The 19755-nt window shown below is 36.5% G+C and overlaps 1 protein-coding gene across 7 annotated transcripts in view; it reads left to right on the top strand.

Moving 5' to 3' along the window:
* The window catches only part of LOC105056273 (serine/threonine-protein kinase ATM), an 88072-nt gene that overhangs the window by 18139 nt on the left and 50178 nt on the right, over positions 1 to 19755 (top strand). For all 7 annotated transcript variants that reach the window (XR_003802369.2, XM_029267907.2, XM_019854504.3 and 4 more), the window contains exons 13-17: positions 3386 to 3469; positions 10122 to 10163; positions 10326 to 10396; positions 16319 to 16367; positions 17553 to 17624. Coding sequence is in view for 6 of the 7 variants with exons in the window: in XM_029267907.2 (XP_029123740.1) it covers positions 3386 to 3469; positions 10122 to 10163; positions 10326 to 10396; positions 16319 to 16367; positions 17553 to 17624 (318 nt within the window). In the remaining variant the exon portion in view is untranslated. The remainder of the gene's footprint in view (positions 1 to 3385; positions 3470 to 10121; positions 10164 to 10325; positions 10397 to 16318; positions 16368 to 17552; positions 17625 to 19755) is intronic.

Raw genomic sequence — 19755 nt, 5'->3', positions numbered from 1 at the left:
GTGCCTTTGTTTTGTTACTTTTGTATGCCACAACCTAACTTGATTGCAGTGAGATGTGGAAAAATGGCTAATGTTTGGATTAATTGTTTCAACTTATACAGGAATGCTCGGTGAAGGAATCATAAAGTTGATCCCAAAATTATCGAGACATGGCTTGATGTTTATGGTTATATTTAGAATATGTCTAAGTGGAGTCAAGATGAAAGTACGTAGATTGGAATCATAGTTGAAGAGTTTTTCGTTGTTGTAAAATCCATATAACTGTTGCTGATAGGGGCAAAAGGGAAGGGGGTGCTGGTTGGGATCTTAGGCCCGGATTTTTTGAATGCTTCTTTTTAACTTCTAAGATGACCTCGTCTCTTTGATTATTTTGACCTTCTTTCCCCCTTTGCTCCTTTGTGTGGACGTAGCTCCCGCTTCCATTTCTAAAGTGGACCCCATGATAAGCCAAGTTGGAATTGTAGCTATTTTGTTGCTGGACTAGCACATGAGAGTAGTAGTCTACTCGTTATTGAGGTTTAAATTTGCTAGTAGAGGGTCGTGTTTTGTAGCTGGATTTTAGATTCAAGGTACGTGCATACATACATACATACATACATACGTACATATGTATATACATACACACACATATGTATGTATGTATAGATAGATAGATAGATGGATAGATGGTAGGTAGGTAGTGTTCTAACCAGTTCTTATTACTAAAAAGATGCAAATTTTACCTTATATATTTTTTTTACTGAGAAGTTGTCTCTTTTTTGGATAGTTTGGCTTATTTTTGTTGATTGACAACGTCATCAAAAGATCATTACTTGCATGTCAATTTTAGTTTTTGTAATTTATATCTTTTTTCCTTGAGTTTTGCTGCATTTGCCTTGTTTTATTTATTTGGTACCTTAGATTTTTATTCTGTTCTAGTTTTTTGAATCCATTAACTTAGCCCATTTTTGTGGCAAGCTCATGGGCCTCTAGTGCAATTGTTGGGTTGATCACTCAATTATCAGTCAGCCACAACTATCGGAGAAACACTAATATCTAATCACTTATCCCACTTTCAACCCCATCTCGAATGTTGTGATTCGTGGCTCTCCCTCCTTCATGGCCTGCAATCCTTCTTTCTCCCTTGATCCACGGTGCCAATGTTTGGTAGCTGATGATTGGCAGTCAATTTTGGTGAAATGTCCATCACTCCATCTCATTGTGTTCCCTCTTCTTTCCACGATCTCCAACCCTAGGCCCGCTTCCTTGGCTATTTGCAATGCAAAGATGGCAGTTGGCGAGGATTCCTCCACCATAGCAACAAGGAAACCATATTCGAGAGATTGTTGGATGGTGTGTCTTGGTGCTATTAATGACAATGACAACTACAATAGTTGAATTTGCAAGTGGACTGATTGTTCGGATGAGGTAGAGGTGGATTATTGAGATTGCTTCCCCTTTGGTATTTTTTTAAACCTTTTTGCTTGTTGACCCTTGTCGGTTCTACCATTTGACTTGGGTAGTTTAGATGGTTGAATCACTTATCCTGTATTTGGTTGGGGTCACGAGGGAAAGGATGGATGAGATTGGAAGGGAGGATGCCCCCATCCACCATTTGGTTTAAAAAATCTTTAGGAAGGATGAAAATGAGGGATTGTCCATTCATCCGGGCCCATCAATTTGCATTCTTTCAATTTGATTGGATGAAGGAAGGATGGTGCATGTGAGGATGGATTTATACGTTGACAAAATTATCCTTTGTTAACTTTTTGACAAAACTCTAACACTTCTTCAATTTTTTATCACTAATTATTTTTATTTTAGCACATAATTTTCATAATTATGAGCAAATAATCAGAATTGTCTTCTATTTTTTATTTAATCCACTATTTTTTAGTTAACTATTTATATAAAATTAATTAACTATTTAAATTAAATTATAAAATAATTAGTTATTTATATAATTAATATGTAAATAAATTTATTCATTTTGTAAAATAATTTGTTAAATTAAATTAAAATTAAATATTTATGTAATTTTTATATAGTTATGAAATATAAAAATTATAACTTTATATATTGTTCTACTTCGTAAGTATAGATAAATGTTATAAATTGATAATAATAATACTTTTTATCAAAAGGTAGTTTAGTAAAAATGTCATATAAATATCATCCATCTTTCCTTTAGTTCCTTCTATACCAAACAAAGGAAGGAATCATTTTCATCTATCCTCCCATGTATCACCAAGCATATGGGAGGACGAATGGGAGATCCATCCATTCTCTCCCTCATCCATCCGTCCTCTCCTATCCTTCTTCCATTTCATCTTTCATACTAAATAGAGGGTTAGGTTGATGGGTCAGATGGGTCTTTTCCCTAGCTAGGTTTGAGACCAACAGTACCTGGTTAGCTAGGTTAGTGATGAGTTGATGGGTCAACCCACCTGGGTCAACTAGGACATTTCTTTATTTAGTTATAGGCTATAGCAATGTTTTTATTGAAGCTAAGAGTTAAATTCTCATAGGCATTGGTCCTAAGGACAATGCTAGACATGATTTGGTGTGAGAGGTGATGGTATGCACTAGTATTAGATGAACCGTGCTTGTATTTTGTTGTATTAAGCAATGTTGTCAAAGTTGCTCTGAGTGCTCTCTGAGCTGCTCATGCAAGGTGAGGAATGTGGTATGCGGGGCATACTGAGTCACTATACTAGCATGGTATCGGTATAGTATAGCATGCTTGGTATGGTACAGCACTAACCAATATAGTAAAACCTTGTATAGGATGTTAACTGATATATTTTTTCTTCCTTCTGTTCATAAACATGTTATGGAAAAAGTAGTATTTTGCCGTGATGCTTTGGAAAATGTGGAAAGTGACATCTAATGTTCCAAATGATTATACTTGTTTTTTTGTTGTATATAGATATGATCATATATTCATATGAAATTATGAATAGTAATTATTTTTACTTTTGTTGCATTTATTGTTCTTCTCATAAATTAGTGCCTTGCTTTCTTCAAGCAAGCATCTTTTTGGTGCATATTGCTGCGGATCCTGTCACTTTGTAGGCACCTTTTGCTTTTGACAAGTTTGATATTAAGGCTTGTTGAACCTTTTGTCTACCTTGTGCCAACCCTATACTGCTTGGTACACTTTTTTCTTCCCTTTTTTTTAAAAAAAAAGAAAATTTTGTTTGCTCATTGCTATAGTCTTATCAAGGCCTGTGACTCCTGTATTGGGATCATACTATAGTGGCGAGCCATTGATACTGTATGATCCTTGAATGTATTTGCTTTTATTCCATAGCATATTTTCTGTAATCTTTTTCATTTACTCCCTTTTTAATTGTCTGATTCATTTGGGTGAGATATAATTGAATTAAATGTTTTGGTCTTGAAGACTTTGCTACTTAGAGTTGGTTGGCAAGACGTATGGAGCTGTTTGCTGCATGGACTACCCATATTCAGCAATGTCACACCAATTGTAAGTTTTGCTTGTCTCCTTTTGTCAAATAATTTGTTGAGGATAGACTTTATTTGGTAATGCTGGTTCCTGTAATAGTTTCTGTATCATTCACGGAATTTCCATTTCTCTGGCACTATTTTTGATAAATATTTATTTCCTGGCTTTATCCTATAGTGCCCAATACCTTAAATTTTGGTCATTTATTTTCCAAATTTTTTGATTCTAACCTAGAAATGTGCTCTATGACTAATCTGTAATTGATCAGACTAGGCATGCATGTCTGCTGTTTATAGTTTGGATTAATAAGATGGCTTCATCATGACATAGTAATATCAGCAAGACTTGTTCTATGGATCATGTATGTTTTTTGGAATTTTATAGCATACTGCAAGGTCATAACTTGGTTTCCTTTTTGTTAAGGTCCCATGATATATGATATTGGCCTATGATAAAGTCTTAGTTGACAAGACTTTAGATAGCAGGCATTGGATCTCCTCATTATTCCTACAGTCCTACTCATTACTGTTTTATTCACTTAAATTACATGAGTAGTGATCTTCAAATTGTATTTAGCAACTCTGCACCCCTACCTCCAACCCACAAAAGGAAAAAAGAAGAAGAGAGGATTAGAAATTTGGGACATATATGGTGATCAAAGTTGGTCAGGATGATTCTAATTTTGAATGGATCTTGTGATTATCTTATAATAACTTCATTCAACCTATATACCATGTGATCACCACTTTTTATTTTGGTATGTATCATAAGTGCCTTTGGTAAGAACATATGAATGAAAGAGATTCCCCACATCTAACTAGTGCAGTGTTATATATGGAAGATTTTCTGTTGACTTGTATTTTGTTATGAATTCATGTTTCTCTTATAAATTTTTGCTAATTATCTCTCCCTGTTTTTGTTTTGATTTTAATGATACCTATTTGCCATAGATTTCTTAGACCTTGGTTGTTTGGCTAATGCAACTTTTTTCCCGATATAGACATTTTCTCTTCCTTGCTCATTGTTCATTTATGGTAACAAGAGCAAGAAGGGCGTGGAGTGGAGAGGGGTTGTGGTTGAATGAAGGATTCAGGTCCTAGTGGGACGTCCCATGGGGCACTAGGATGGGGTACCATCCTATGTGTTGGGACAGGGCCGTCCCACTAGCGTCGCAGCATCCCAATCAGGACGTCTTGGACATCCTTTGTCCCAAGTATCGGGATGGGGTGGGATGGCGGTGCGTTCCGTTCCTTGAGAAAATTAGGACAGCTCTATCCCACAAGATTTAAAACCTCGGCTGAGTCATTATTACTCATGTTTAGAAAGTTTAAATTTTTGGAATATTGTTTCATGTCGGGCATATTCTTTGTGAACTTGAGCTTTCAGTTGAGTTGAGACAGATATTATGGCATATACAGTTTATTTGTGAAACATATAGGCCAATGCTCTTAGCTCTTCAGTTTCTCCTACTTTGATTCTTGCCCCTCTGATACTCCCACCACCTATCTCCTTTCTTTCTCTCTCACCTTCTTCTCATAATGCCTCCTATCCCTTGTCGCTCTTCATCCCTCTTCAGTTGTGCCCTTCTTCTTTCAATGTTTTTACAATCTTCTATCTCTGCCTACCCTCTCTTTAGTACCTTCACGGGTCACTGGCTACAATCTAGTCATGTTTGGCACCTCTTTAATGTACCTATATCTCCCATGCCTTCCCTCCTTGCTTTTCTTGCCCTTGTCATGGTTACACTGCATTTCCCATGTCATACTTTATATATCCCACTGTAAAATCTTTGGCACGTACATACTGCTGCTGTCCTTGGCTTTTTTTCTTCAGCTGGATGCTTACCTTTTGCTGTTGTCAAAGCCCTATGTCTTGTTGGTTCTGTTCCCTGTTGCTATCTAATTATCAAGACCACCTGAAGTGCCTGAAGGATCAAGACTGGGTACATGCTCATGCTTGGGTTCTTGGGTATGATCTACTTTGGCTTTCAGTTTCAATTATTTGTTTTGGGTCCGTGACTGGATGTAACAACTGGTCATGTGGTCCTAATATGGGCCTTGTAGAAGATCTTGACAGGAAAGTGGATTTCAGATGTGATTTTCTGGGTATTTTGCTGAATATGTCAGCATTAAGGGACACAGCCTTATTTTTGGAGGTTACAGATTAGCACTTGATCGACAAAGATCAATTTGGGGGAAAAAAAGGGGATGAAGGGTGTGGGAGAGGGATATATCAAAATTAAAAAAGCATAAAATATATAGATATACATATATCTCTATGTGTGTGTGTGTGTGTGTGTGTGTGTGTGTGTGTGTGTGTATATATATATATATATACGTAAATACATATATGTATACGGATATGTATGTGTGTATGTATGTATACATACATATATGTATACACATAAATGTGTGTAAATATGTATACATTAATGTGTGTAAATATCCATATATATATTTTGCAAAACTTAACAGCAGCAAATCTCCCCTGTTCTGTAGCTGTTGATGGTAAATTTTCCTTGTTCTGTAGCAGTAAATTTCCCTTTAATGATTCTAAAATTGACTTGGATAATTTATATTGACAGCCCATTCTTTTTTGTTTAAATAGAGGACCACAATTTATGGAAAAATTACTATTCTTGAGTGGCTGATCATTTGTTCTTCACTATATAATGTTTCTGGCTATTAGGACTGCCCTGAATACATTAAATCAATATGTGGAATCAAAAGGGGATAACAGACGAAGATTTAAGTTGGAGAACAGAGGGAGAAGAAAAGAGAAAAGATGTGGTTATTGACTGATTCCTTGATCCTGTATTTGCCATGTAATAGTAGTCTGGTATTAATTATCTTCTGGTTTGGGATTGAGAAGCGAAATTCAGTGAGAAACTCCCTACAGTCCCTTTAAGGGAGTTGTCCGAGATGTGCAGACTGACGTCGGACAGGAGAATCGAGGCTACTTGGATTTGGAGAGTGGCCATCCATCCCAGAGTAAGGCTTTTTCTCTAGAAGCTTGTTTGGAACCGGCTCCCGACTCGTACGCTCCTCAGGGATAGGGGTATGGGGCTTCCAGTCTTGTGCCCGATGTGCGAGCTGGAGGATGGGTCCACGGCGCATGCCATTTTGCACTGCCCTAGAGTGAGGTTGATATGGAGGCGTGCGGGCGGGCAGCCTTGGGAGAGTAGGGGTGATTCTTGGCTAGAGCCCTTTCTGAGCTTGATCCGACAGAGTATGACTGTGAGGACGACCTCTATTTGGGGGAGTCGGATGGTTTACATTGCTTATCAGATCTGCCTTTTCAGGAATAGCTTAGTCTTCCAAGGTGAGGTAGTTCCTGCTCATCGGATACTGGAGAGAGCTACTTGCTTGGCTGCGAAGTATTGCCAGTTCGACGCTATTGATCCGTCCCTTGACACCCCCGATACCTGGGACTCCCATGCTGCTCCTGCAGTGACCCGCAGGGTCATCTTTATTTCTTGGGAGCCCCCTCCTTTGGGTTTTGTCAAGGTGAATTTTGACGGCAGCGTCAAGGATGGTAGGGGCGGTGCGGGTTTCGTTATCTGGAGCTCTGATGCTAAGCTGTTGGCTGTGGGAAGCTCTTATCTTGTTGAGCCTTCGGTCCCGGGAGCTGAACTACATGCCGTCTGGACAGGTATTATCTATGCCAGGCAAGAGCTGTGGGCAGAGAGGATCTTCATTGAGGACGATTTTGCTACTATCATTGGCTAGATTCGGGGCAATTCGAAGCAGCTAGAGGCATATCCTCTCCTTTGAGATACTGGACTGTGCTTTGTCACTCAGCTGCAGTGTCGATTCGGCATGTTTATCGAGAGGTAGATAGTGCAGCAGACTAGGTTGCATCATTTATCACGGAGCACTCCGGAGACTGGATCTGGAGACAGGCACCTTTGCCTGCCTAGTTTACGGGACATTTTGTATCTTGATTTGATGGGTTGCTCTCATTCCAGAGTGGTATGACCGTCCGTTTGTACCAAAAAAAAAAAAGATGGTTTGACTTTACAGTGATGTGGTTGAGTTTTAAGATGAGGCAAAGGAAGCTATTCTAGATTGCCTATGTGTGTTTTATGTAGATGATGAAGGGCTTAGACTTGTCTTTTTTCTAGTGCCTTGGTTTATTACTAGTGATAGGGAAGTAGAGCATTTACTTATCTTGTGTAATAGTGTACATTGAACTTTTTTCTTGTTCCTTTTGGTTTTTGATCATGGAGAAATATATCATGGTGTGAAATCTTGGAAGATTAGTGGGAGATTGTTGTATCCATTATCCTAGAAGAGTTGCATGTGTCAGATAATTTTGAGGATTAGAAAGATTTCCTTACTCTATTTGGCTTTGCTCTATATGATTATTGTTTTGGCTTTTCATCATTGGAGCTAGTGGAGAGTCATCTTCTGCTTGGGTGGTTGATGAAGGTCAATAGGGCTCTTCACTGTAAAGCTATTCGAGGTGGGCAGAACTTGAATGATCTTTCTTTTTTTTTTTTTTTCGGAGTTGATCTTTAAAATCTTATTTTTCTGCTTGGATGACGAAAGTCAGTGGAACTATTCATGGTAGGTAGGGCTATTCAAGTTGGGTAGAACTTGAATGAGCTGTTTTTTGAGCTGAACTTTGGAAGTTTACTTTTAACTAGCTCTCTGAATATTAATATTGAGGAGCTTTAAGCTCCACAGATGCATCGGCAAGGCTGGGTTATGCAATGTGGTCTTGCAAAAGAATTAATGCTCTAATATATGATAAAAAATCCCACAAATCTGAAAATAAGATCCGAATTTAAAGAAATTTCTTGTTTTAAGATTAGTTCTACAATTTGTTTGGGCAACTCTTCTGTTTGATCATCAATGAATAGAGGTAGCTGAGAAATAAGAACTCATCCGACAAGCAAAAGCCTCTCAATATCTTTAATTTCCAGACATGGTGTGCCAGTGTGGTATTTTCTATTTTCTTCCCCCCTAGAGCCTTATTGGTAGGCAACCGCCTTCCTTAATCTTCACTATATGTTTTTGGGGCAAAAACATTTTTAACATGCTTTAGTAGATTCCTCTCAGAATGAGAAAATCATACTTTTTTTAGTGCATGGCATTATGATGAAAAGGACTAAACTATAAACCTTTTGGAGCATTTGGCTATTTGTTATGCCCCTAAGCAAGATTTGGCTTTGGCATGCTATCTAGCGGTGTTTGCCGTACTGCCTGGTATGGGGCATACCATATAGTACCATACTGACACTATAATAGGATGGTTTTGGTATGGGGTCTAGTATCGAGACGGTGAACCTTGCTATATAGTCTTCTTTGTCCAAGATTTAATGTACACATATCAGTCATTTTTGTGAAATGAGCGCTGGAACAACACTTGTCTTGCTTATAGTGAGGAGGAGCCATCACGTAATTGGCTGCCACACCTTTTTTGTTATTTTAGTAGGTGGTCCTAGCAATTGCCATAGGCTGCAATATTATTTTAGTAATGTTATGGCCAAATATTCATTCATCACCAAATAAGTGGTGAAGATTCCTTGAAACTTGAATGGACTAAAACTACTGCAACTTTTAGTACATATGCTTTTGAAGCTTTTTTCCTCTTCCACAGCTGGCCTTTATTGCATAATCATCGAGCCGATTCATGTCAAATATTTGTCTCTTTTACTTGGAGGTATGCCTTTAGAATTTTGTAGGGGCCAGTGCTTGGTGCAATGACAAAAACTTGGTTTGACAAGCATAATGGCACGAGTACAAGTTCTAGGCAGCCCCTTTATGCAAAAAATGCCAAAGGTTAGGTCTGTTTCTCTCCCAAGACCTTGGATTGCCAGGCCATAATTGGGTAATGGCCTTTATGCTTTCTTGAATTTTGTGTTGTTGCTCCATTTTTGTTAGATTTCAGCTAATGTTTTGTTAGAACACATACATATATGTATAAAAAAGCTTGGGCTAGAATATTGGGCAGCAGGTTTCAAATATCAGTGTAACTCTGGGGATAGTGCGAGTCTGGAAATGGATTAGGATAGGATAGGATCCACCATCCTGAGTGTTGGTATGTGTGGCATCCCATTCCCCAGAAAAACAGGACAGTCCTGTCCCACGGTATTTAAAACCTTGTTGGCCATTAAGAGGCTTTCTGATGCAAGGATGAGCAATGTGAGATCATTTGCTGAGGTTAAGAGCTCGTTAGAAGATCTCTAAACATTAAGTCAAGGATATGATGTAATTCTTCAAGGTAGCATAACCTTGAGTAATAAGTAGATAATCTTGGCGAGGAGGTACTGGTAAGAGATGACATGCTAAAACTTGAATAGAAGCTGCGAGGAATTATGAAAATGAGTGTGCTGACGGGAAATCTAAACCTTGAATGGAACAGATGGTGTCTGCATCTCATGATAATTTATCTTGAAATGTACATGATGAGGCTTCTAGGATGTCATGGAAGCGATATTTTGCATATGCTGTAAACTGTAGTCACTGAGGCATATTTTGTGTTGGAGAAAAAGCATGCTACTTTTTATATTTGAATATTTTTGTTACCATTTTTCAGAGATGTGAACAACCATTATAAGTTTATTTGAGACAATACCTATTTGAATGTTTTATCTGCTAGTAAAATTTAGATATGCTTTAGTACCTAGCTCAGCCATGCTAACGTGGTGCACTGTGTATGAATGCAGGTAGATGTTGCTTTGACACTACTCAGCAATATGGTTTTGCAAGTGAGTTGCCTTTCCCTACTTGTGTAATTTCCTTTACTATGTTTTCGAAGATTAGCTCTTTGGTATTAAAAAGAAAATGTTTCCAACTCTTTGTTATCTTTCAGCTAATTTGGACTGTTGGACATTTTATGTTCTAGTTATAATTTTTTCCTTTATTTTCAGGATCGAATCAGTGTAGCTGTTGTTCCTCAAGATATATGGGATTTGCGGATTTTTAAGAATATGCCATCATCGTATGTCCTCTGAATGACTTATGTATATTAATTTCAGATTGCTTTCTTTGTTGGTAGATGATGTTCAGGATGCAGGTTTGGTTTCTGCCTGTCCGGTTATAAGACCTTGTAATGCCACATGCTTATGTGTTTGATTGGTTTCAGCTTCTGTGCCATACTTATTTGTACATCCATGAAAGAGCCATTTTCCTCCTCTTCTCCTCAATCTTTTAATCATTTCATTCTCTGATCGCCTATGGATCTCTTGTAGTTGGACTACTGTTTTGAGTGCTCATCTTATCTAGACATGTTTCATATTGCATTTGGAAACTTGTAGAAACCCTTTGATAGACTTCCTTAAGGAGAGCATGCATTCTTGTATGAGTTTAAAATATCTTTTTAGTAATTTACATGCTACAAACTATAATTTTGACCTCTTTTGCATTCCATTCAGTTGATATGATCTTCAAAACTTATGAGGATGAAAAGTTAAAGGAACAAGTTTATGTGGAAGATTCGTAAAACTACTTTTGAGTTGCTTATTAAGTTCCGAATACATGGGAGATGAAGTTACTCCTTTAGGATATATGGTCATTATCTTGAGAAGATTTGGCCTATTGGCTACTGAATTAGAATGCCCATCATTTGAACATGCACCAGCATCAAGGTTGCAATGACAAAGAGATAAATATATAGCAAGGATTCAAATGTCGTAGGAATGGGATGGTACCACTGATGTTGTACTGTTCCAATAGAAAACTGACGCTGATACCCCTTGCAGGATGCTGAAACCACCTAGAATTTGTGCCCTGCACTATTGATAAGTAGCAGCTAGTTCGGTTCAGTACTGAGCTTGAACTGATGGGGGCCTGATTTCAAAAAGGAAAAAAAGAGTTGGGCGCTCTCTCACTTTGAGGGGCTCCCATGACTTTTTGGGACCCTTCTGACCAATAAGAAGAGAGAGGGATACAGAAAGAGGAAGAGAAATAGAGGAGAGGAGAGGTGGAGAGAAGATGTCATGCCACAAATCCTGGGTTGGCCATGTGACACAGTCGCATATCCCCTAGAGTATAATTCTAGAGTATATGCAAGATTTGATAAATCTGAACCGAAACATTTAATATCGAAAGATATAATTAAGGCAACCAACATTCTGTATTTCTTATTGAAATTGAAGTTATCCAAAAATACACGGTTCACATACATTTGGTATCAGTTACAAACTTAACTACTACTACCTTTCATCAAAAAGTTCCAACTTAGCGCGATTTAGCTAGATATTCTGCGGTTTTGAAAAGAAGTGAAAATAACAATATGAGCTAACAGCTCCGTAAGGATTTTCTAGCCACACACACAAGCATGAAAAGATAACAATTCTTTAATAAATATATCCATTGAGAAAACAATGGTTCAAATTTCAACAATTAACAATTGAGTATTCATATGCCCATCTCAATAATGATATCGGGATGTTCATCTAATTTCAAAATATAACAATTCAAATATATGCAGTATTTCATCAACAATAACTTTGATATGCTCATTATATATAACCAGATAAAGAATTTCATTTTACTAGAATTTCATTTTTAACTGCTATTATTTCTATTAACATTAGTATCAAGCTATTATTCTCATTCATTATTTTATTATAATATATTTAATATGGATTGGATCTGAATTTTTGACATTTGGACTATTCAAGGTCACGCTCTTGCTCGTGACTGGCCATACTTATACCATGTTCCTCTCTGTGGCGAGACTATATTGATGAAAGTACCACGTTCCTATCTGTGGTGAGGCCATATTGATGTCGTGACTAATCTAGATGCCCTGATTTTAAATCATTATAAATCATTTCTTTCATTTCATTATTATTATTTTATAAATTATTTATATATTATATTTATATAATTGGCACAATTTAGGATCATAAAGAATCAAAGCTTGCAATACATGCAAGTATGAAATGCCCATAATTTCTAGCATATGATACCAAACATTTGTAATCAATTCAGGTGGTTGTGATTAGAGATCTTTACCTCTAATAGCTAGCAAAATTCATCCAATGTGCCAATTTGAACCACACACATCTAAAATATCTGATTAATCCTAAATCAACATTCGGTGCTAAGAAATTTAGAAATCACTCTCTTTTCTAACTTACATAATTATGACATGATTTTCTTGATTTCTAAGATCTAATCTATCATTCTACCTCCATCATAATAATCTGCAATTAACTTAAGAAATTAATGGATTAGACTTACCTCAATTAGTAAGCCTGGAAAAGACGCCACGCCAATCTTCTTCGACCTCAAGATGCTGCCCACCTAAAGACAAATCTAACCTAAGTTAGATAACTAGGGAAGTGAATGAAGTCAAGATTAATCTTTGATTAAGATTAATCATCAGCACAAGATGCACAGTTTGGCTTAATTCAAGAGATATGGAGATAGGGAGAGCCTTGTTTTGCCGATGTGGGGAAGAAGTAGAGGGCTAAGTTGCTGTCAAGAGAGACAAAGCAGAGACAGAAGAGTTGTTCTTCTTCTAGAGAACCAAGAGATGGCCATCCATCCTTTATTGGGCACCACAACATAAAGGAGGGTTGAATCCCTCTTTTAAACAGAAATTTATGGCAAGGATTAGGAAAAGAAATTAGATTTAGGGCTTATCTGATTTGAGGAGGAAGAGGAGATGGTGATGACGACGAGCATGGGAAGAGGAGAAGAAAAATCAGAAGAAAAAAAGGGAAAGAAGAAGAAGAGAGGAAGAGAAAACGTCGGCAAGAGAGAGCGTGGGAGGAAGAGAGAGAAATGGGCGATGGGGAGAGGAAAAGTGTGATGGGCGGCTGGGGGTTTTGATTGCACAAAATAGGGGATCTATTTCCCATGTTTCGGTCCTTATTTGATAAAACCACCGCCTTAACAGGCGGGTCAGCAAGGTGGGTGGCTGGGCCTCGACTGGGGTCTAATAGAAGAGGAAGGTAGTGCAACGGGCGACGGCTAGCATCAAACACCATAAAAAATAATTTAAACATGGAATAGGAAAACAAAATTAATTTAATATTCATTTTAGCCAAAAAATGTTGAAAAATTGAAAAATAAAAAACAAACAAACATTTCCAAATATGGTATTGGTATGCAACATCATATTCATACCTTAGAGTTGCCATGGTATGGATTGATAATGGAGCAATCTACAGGAAATTGGTACCATGGTTGGTATCGATATTTAAAACCTTGATTTAGAGTGATATACATTGCAAATTTGACTTAACACTTCCCTTGAATGTTATTTTTTCTCTTTCTAAAGTGTCACTAGGCATTTCAATTGTCAGACTAAAATTTCATAGTTAAATTTCAGCATAATAATAATGTGTTATTGATTTCAAGGGGATACTGAGGACTTTCCTCACTTTCATACATGCAAAAGTCCGCACACTATGAATCCTAATGCAATAATTTTTCTCCAAGGTTTTTTTCATAATTATTTGGACTAATGCTGGTATTGGAATTTATACAAAGTACAAACTTGAAGTAACATCTATTTTGTATTAATGCTTGAAATTCAAAACTATAATATTGAAAAGCATGGGGATTGACACCTAGTTAATCTCCATTGATCAATAAAAAGAAAATTAGAGAATCCATTTTCTTTGTTACCTGTCATGCTTATTAAAATGATAGTGAATAGTAATTCCAAGCATCCATTTTAGGATGATGTTATTTCAAGCTTTTCCATGCCTTTTTGTGGTGTCCATTTATGTTACTTCATGTCTTCTTGCTTTTTCCTGATTTGCCAACATAAACTAAAGTACCCTTTTTAGGGATGCCCCCTTAGATCTTCCCTATGCATGGCCATCCCCAAAATAATCAAGGTTTTAGTACCATGGGATGGGGCCATCTCGGCTTTTTCATGGAACTGGATGCCCCATGTATCGACACTCAAGATGGTGGATGTCCCTATCTAATCACAGTCTATTTCTCGACTTGTCCTGTCACGACAATCTAGATGTGGGACACTCTGTTATCCCACCATCTTTTAAAACCTCTTTCTCAATCAATTCTAGATCACTTAGTTTTTAATTTGTGTAGCTCCTGTAGCTCCGTAAATATACTCATTTGATCGTACTACACCGGTAAGTCCCGAGGTTTGGCTCAGTATTGAACTGAATCGGTTTATACCAGTTTGAGCTGAATGAAATTGTCCCATATTGTCCAGTTTCTGGCAATACCATGGCTAGGAGTGAGAAAAAGTGTTGGAGGCCTATCTCGGTGTGGCCGTACTTTATTGATTGTACCATACCAAACCAAGAATGTACTAGTACAGTTTTTGGTACCTATTTTGCTGAACTTGGTCTTGAGTCTTCTCATTTCTACTAAACTTGTTTTCTTTGACTGTATTTGTTGCTGGACATGCTGTGTCATCTAGCATCAAAAATGTTATTCCTATTCTATAAAAAGAATTATCATTAAGTTGTCAAGGTGTGTGTCCATCACATAATACCACAAGGGCACTTTTCCACTTTATCCAACCTAATATGAAAACGTCGTCATCCATCTTTGCATTATTTTCATAAAACATTGCAATTAATGGAACTAATTATTTTGTGATTTCTCTTATCCTTCAATCCTAACTAGCGCCTTATTCTTGCTTCTATTTTCAATAAAATTACATTCCATATGTTCTATCCTTGTTTAACTATTCTAACGCCCATGCTTTCAGCTTTCTTCCATGATTCCAGTTTTGCATTAATCTTTTTTTATCTCATTATTCAACTATATTCATGTGCAATTTTTGCATATACTGCATATACATGGCATATCTTCTTGAATGTTAGCAATAAGTTTATTTATTATTAACATCAAGGCTCGAAATACAACTTGTACAAACAACTCCTTATGCTTGCTATTGATCCAGCATATACGTCCTTGATAATTTTAGTGTATTGTCAATGTACACATTTCCTTCTTAAAGCCCAAGAAATCATCTTTCTTGGCCCTTATCATAAGGTCTCTCCAAGTTGATGAAGATCATGTGTAGGCTTTTTATCTTTCTCTTTATATTTTTCTATTGTATGCCTAAGAAGTTACTGTCCATTGTTGACCTTTTTGTCATTAAATCTAATTGGTTACTTGAGATTGCCATCTTCTTCTTAATTTTGCATCTGTTGGTCCTTTGCAGGCACGACAAACATTAGATAGTGGATAAGATATTTAACTTGTTCATGGATGACCCTAGATTATATTAGCACTAAAAAAAATTTGCATTGCTTTAAAAGCATTTGCTGTCATGCTAAGGTGCCCCAGTTATCTTTTGTTCCTGTGATGACTGTGTGAATAATGAGATTCTAAGTCATGCCCAGACATATTGCATTCAAGGTCCATTTAGTCGTTTAAGCATGAAATGATGTGAACTCATCTTATTTATGACTTTTTAAATTTTAAAGAAACTATATATTCACTTTAAATAGTGGAATCTTATTTTCATATTTTCTGTTCTTTTGGTCTTTTAAGTTCGATGTGCATTGAAATTGACATATTATTTCTTGTGTTACAACTAATGTGTTTTTTTGATAGGATATGCTTTTTGTTTCTATGCAACAATTGTAGCAATGTAATTCACTGTTGAGATAATGAGTTGATAATTTTTATTTTTGTGTTCAGGTTAGTGCATTTATTGCTCATCTTGTTTCATTTTTCAATCTTGATGCATTTGCACTATATGTTTCTTCAGGATTTAATTTTTTGTTAGTATGTCTGCCAGACTATCTATAAATTTACTCATCATATGGTAACCTATGTGTCCATTAGGTCTTTCTGGTGGTACAAACTTGGAATTGGATCTTATTTTTGCATATCTATTAGCTTAGGTTTGCCATTTTCTTCTAACCAATTTTATACCCTTTTCATTGCTCTATTAATTGTGTACTTGCTGTAGGTCTGCCTTGTATTTCATTGCTTGCTACTTCTCAAGATCAGGTGTTCAGGTATTCCTCTTCTTCTTGTTGAACAATTTCGTTATATTATGTTTCTATTGAGTCTATTGTTTATTAGGGACTCTAGGCCCTTCATTAATTTAAAGTTTGTGTTTTTGTCATCGACATTGTTTTTTGATTGGACTTATATACATTATAATAATGGTTTGGAGATGCAAATAATTTCCTAATTACACCCTGCTGTTGTTCTTCATCTTCCATGTTCTTTCCAAATTTCTAGGTGAATTTTGAGGGTTGCTCCCTTGATGTTTGACCTTGAATTATCACATATTTAATAGGCCGCCCTGCCTGCGAGGTGGCCTTCCATGTTTTATGGAAGGCATCACTTGTCGCTTAAGTTGCCTTTTGTTGGTACCCATTCTTAAAGGTTCGATCTCTGGTCAGCAGCTGATTGTAACAATTTTTGTGGTATGCATATAAATCCTCCGGACATGGAGGCATGCTATACTCATTTTTGATGGAATAGGCATTGATAATGCTGGTGATGATTTGAACATTTAGATTTTGTTATTAAGACAAAAATAAGATCAAATTGGAGGATGGTGGACTAGCTTGAAACCAATAAGACTACGATGTAATGTATGAGATGCAATATAATGAAAAAAAAAGACAGGTTGTCTTGGTTAAAATGTTTTCTATGTGATTCTGAAGTGGATTATTATTTTTCTGTAATTAAATTAGAGAGGATCTGGTACCTCTTGACTTTCAGGCTTGCGAGGGTTTTTTCATTGTCTCGGACCTTTTTATTGCTCAGTACTAATGGCTGTTTCTGTGGATCAAACTAAGCTCTTTGAAGCAATTAGTTCTTTTCTAGTGCTTTGACAATGCTGGAGGTGGCTGGATAAGATTCATCATGTTAAGGATGTACAAATGTTATAATTTGCTGTCTTTGTCATGAATTGTGACTTGTCTAGGTATCCATGTGTTGTTCTTCTTCTTTACATTTCTTTGGATTTCATCAATAATAGCAGCAAACATGTCTTTTTCCCCTTTCTTTGTCCTTTTCTCATCTGTGTCAAAGCTGTTTTTTCCCCTCATTTGTCCTTAATCTGTACCTCGTTTAGGTTCTTTATTTTGTTTAGTCTCTCACTCAAGAAATGGCCAATTATTTGTTAAATTTTCAATTTTCCAATTTATTATTTTTAACAATGTATTATTTTCTTTGATATTGTGCAGGGTGAACTACGAGATGCCTTATATCTTAGAAAAAGTCTACTAAGATCAGTCTTGGAATCAATTAACTTTAAGGTCATCTTTCTTAAAAAAGCATTTAAGAGCTTTAATTTCTTCAAGCATAGTTGATTGTTCTTTTCATTTTGCTATTTGTAATGTATTTTAAAATAGGCCTTGTGAGGAAATACATTTTCTTGATTTAAACCATTAGAAGATTTGTGCGGTAGATGCATATTTTTCTCTTCAATCATCTGTGTTACTTATAAAGAAGATTTATAACCATACATTAGTTTTTATCACCTGAAAGCTGCTGCTTCTATGTGGTGACTGATGGCAATTACTTGTTTTTTACAATATGACTTATAAATTTTGGATCACTCACCATGACTATTTTGTAATGCATGCATAAATATCGATAGAGTTTGTACTTCATGCAGTTAATTGGTGCAGATTTGTGATATGATCTTATACTCTTCTTTCTAAAGTGTTGATTTGGATTTTGATAGTCATATCTAACTATCGAAAAAGTTTATATTCATGTTTGATCCACTTTTGTTGCACTATTGAATATAATGTTGGAGATTTGTTTGAGCCAGTCCTTGGTCTGACAGATCCCCCTGAACTTGCAAACATCTTTTTAGGTGAAATGAGAATTTTATTGTGTTAATTCGGCAGTTGTAGTGTTGAGTCTGGTGACCATATCCAACTAACATTATAATTTGATTGGACCTTGTTTTTACCATGAACCCATTTAAAGCATTGTAGTATATTATTATTATTATAAACTATCATTCTTTTTTAGACAATCATTTTGAAACACGGTCGTTTTTTTTTTTCTCCATATTGAATCCACACTATATTAGTGACTTTATGTGCTTTTAAAGATGATATCATTGTAGTAGATCAGACAAAGTGTCAAATGGGAAGGGGGGGGGGTAGGGAAGAATTTGATGGTTTTGGATGATATTTTACCATCAAGATTCTGATTTTAAGACATGAGTAACAGAATGACCAAGCAAGTCACAGCAAGCTCCAAATTTTTCATCACCGCTATGTTGAATGTGAAGGAAGATTATCCACATCCTCCTCAACAAGCAGATTCATGTGGTCAATACTCAATACTGTACAAGTGCCAGCATCAAGGCTTTATGTATAGGTGGTTCTGGTTGGTATCATCAGTGTCACACCATTTCGACCACAAGCTAGCACGTGAAATTAGTATGGAACACTGGACCCTTTGTTGGTGGGGATGTCTCATTCTTTTTGATTGAAACTGGTTGGTACTGAGGTGTAAACCTAATCGGGTTGCTTGGTTTTTGAAATAAACAGAGAGTTTTGTGGGGCCGCAAGCCATGCTCTCTTTTATTATGCCACTGTCATGGGGATGGTGTATGTGGCAAAAATGGAGAAAGAGGGAGCAAGGAGGAAAAAGAGGAACAGAGAAGAGAATGGAGAGAGAGGGCCGATCCAGCCTCCCTTCACTACCATCTTGCTTACATTTGTTAGTTTTGTTTCTAAATATTATTAAAAGCACATGTATTGATACTAGTTTTGGAGCCATAAGCTCATCATCATGGTTCCAAAAACCACCAAAATGGGATGGTATGACCAGTACCATACTGTTTTGGCCTGAAACTAGCATTGGTATGGCCATACAGGTGCTGGGAAATTGAAAGTTTGAAACAATTGTACAAGCATGTATTGGCCATACTGATTTGTACCAAGTTCCCACCGTACGTCAGTGCGGATGGTCTTTTAATTTTTTGGAATATGTTAGTTACAATACATACTTGGAAGTGTTGGGATTGTACCGACATTGTGGTATTGTACCATTTCGAAAATGGCACAAGGTTTGGTATTCTTATTTAAGACCTTGCTCAACATGGAAATGTTTAAGTATATCAGAATATATAGGCATTCACTAAAATTTCATCTATGATGGGAAGGATAAAAATTGATGAAAAAGAAAAATTATGCCCTGATCAGAGTCAGGAAGGTACCATCTCAATATTGTCAGTTTTAGGAGAAAACCTATACGAGGCTTAGAACTAGTATTCTAATCCTTGGTCACCATACTGTAAAACTCGTGCTGTTGCCTGATAGCACCACTCCTTGAAATTGTCTCATATTATGTTAAGAAAATGTGAAGGCTAGTCAAGGAAAATATTTAGTGAACTGAAAAGTAAACTAGTTTCAAAAAATAAGG

This window comes from Elaeis guineensis, chromosome 13 (assembly GCF_000442705.2).
Source record: "Elaeis guineensis isolate ETL-2024a chromosome 13, EG11, whole genome shotgun sequence".
In the NCBI taxonomy this organism is placed as follows: domain Eukaryota; kingdom Viridiplantae; phylum Streptophyta; class Magnoliopsida; order Arecales; family Arecaceae; genus Elaeis; species Elaeis guineensis.
This window is presented reverse-complemented; position numbering and strand designations above follow the sequence as displayed.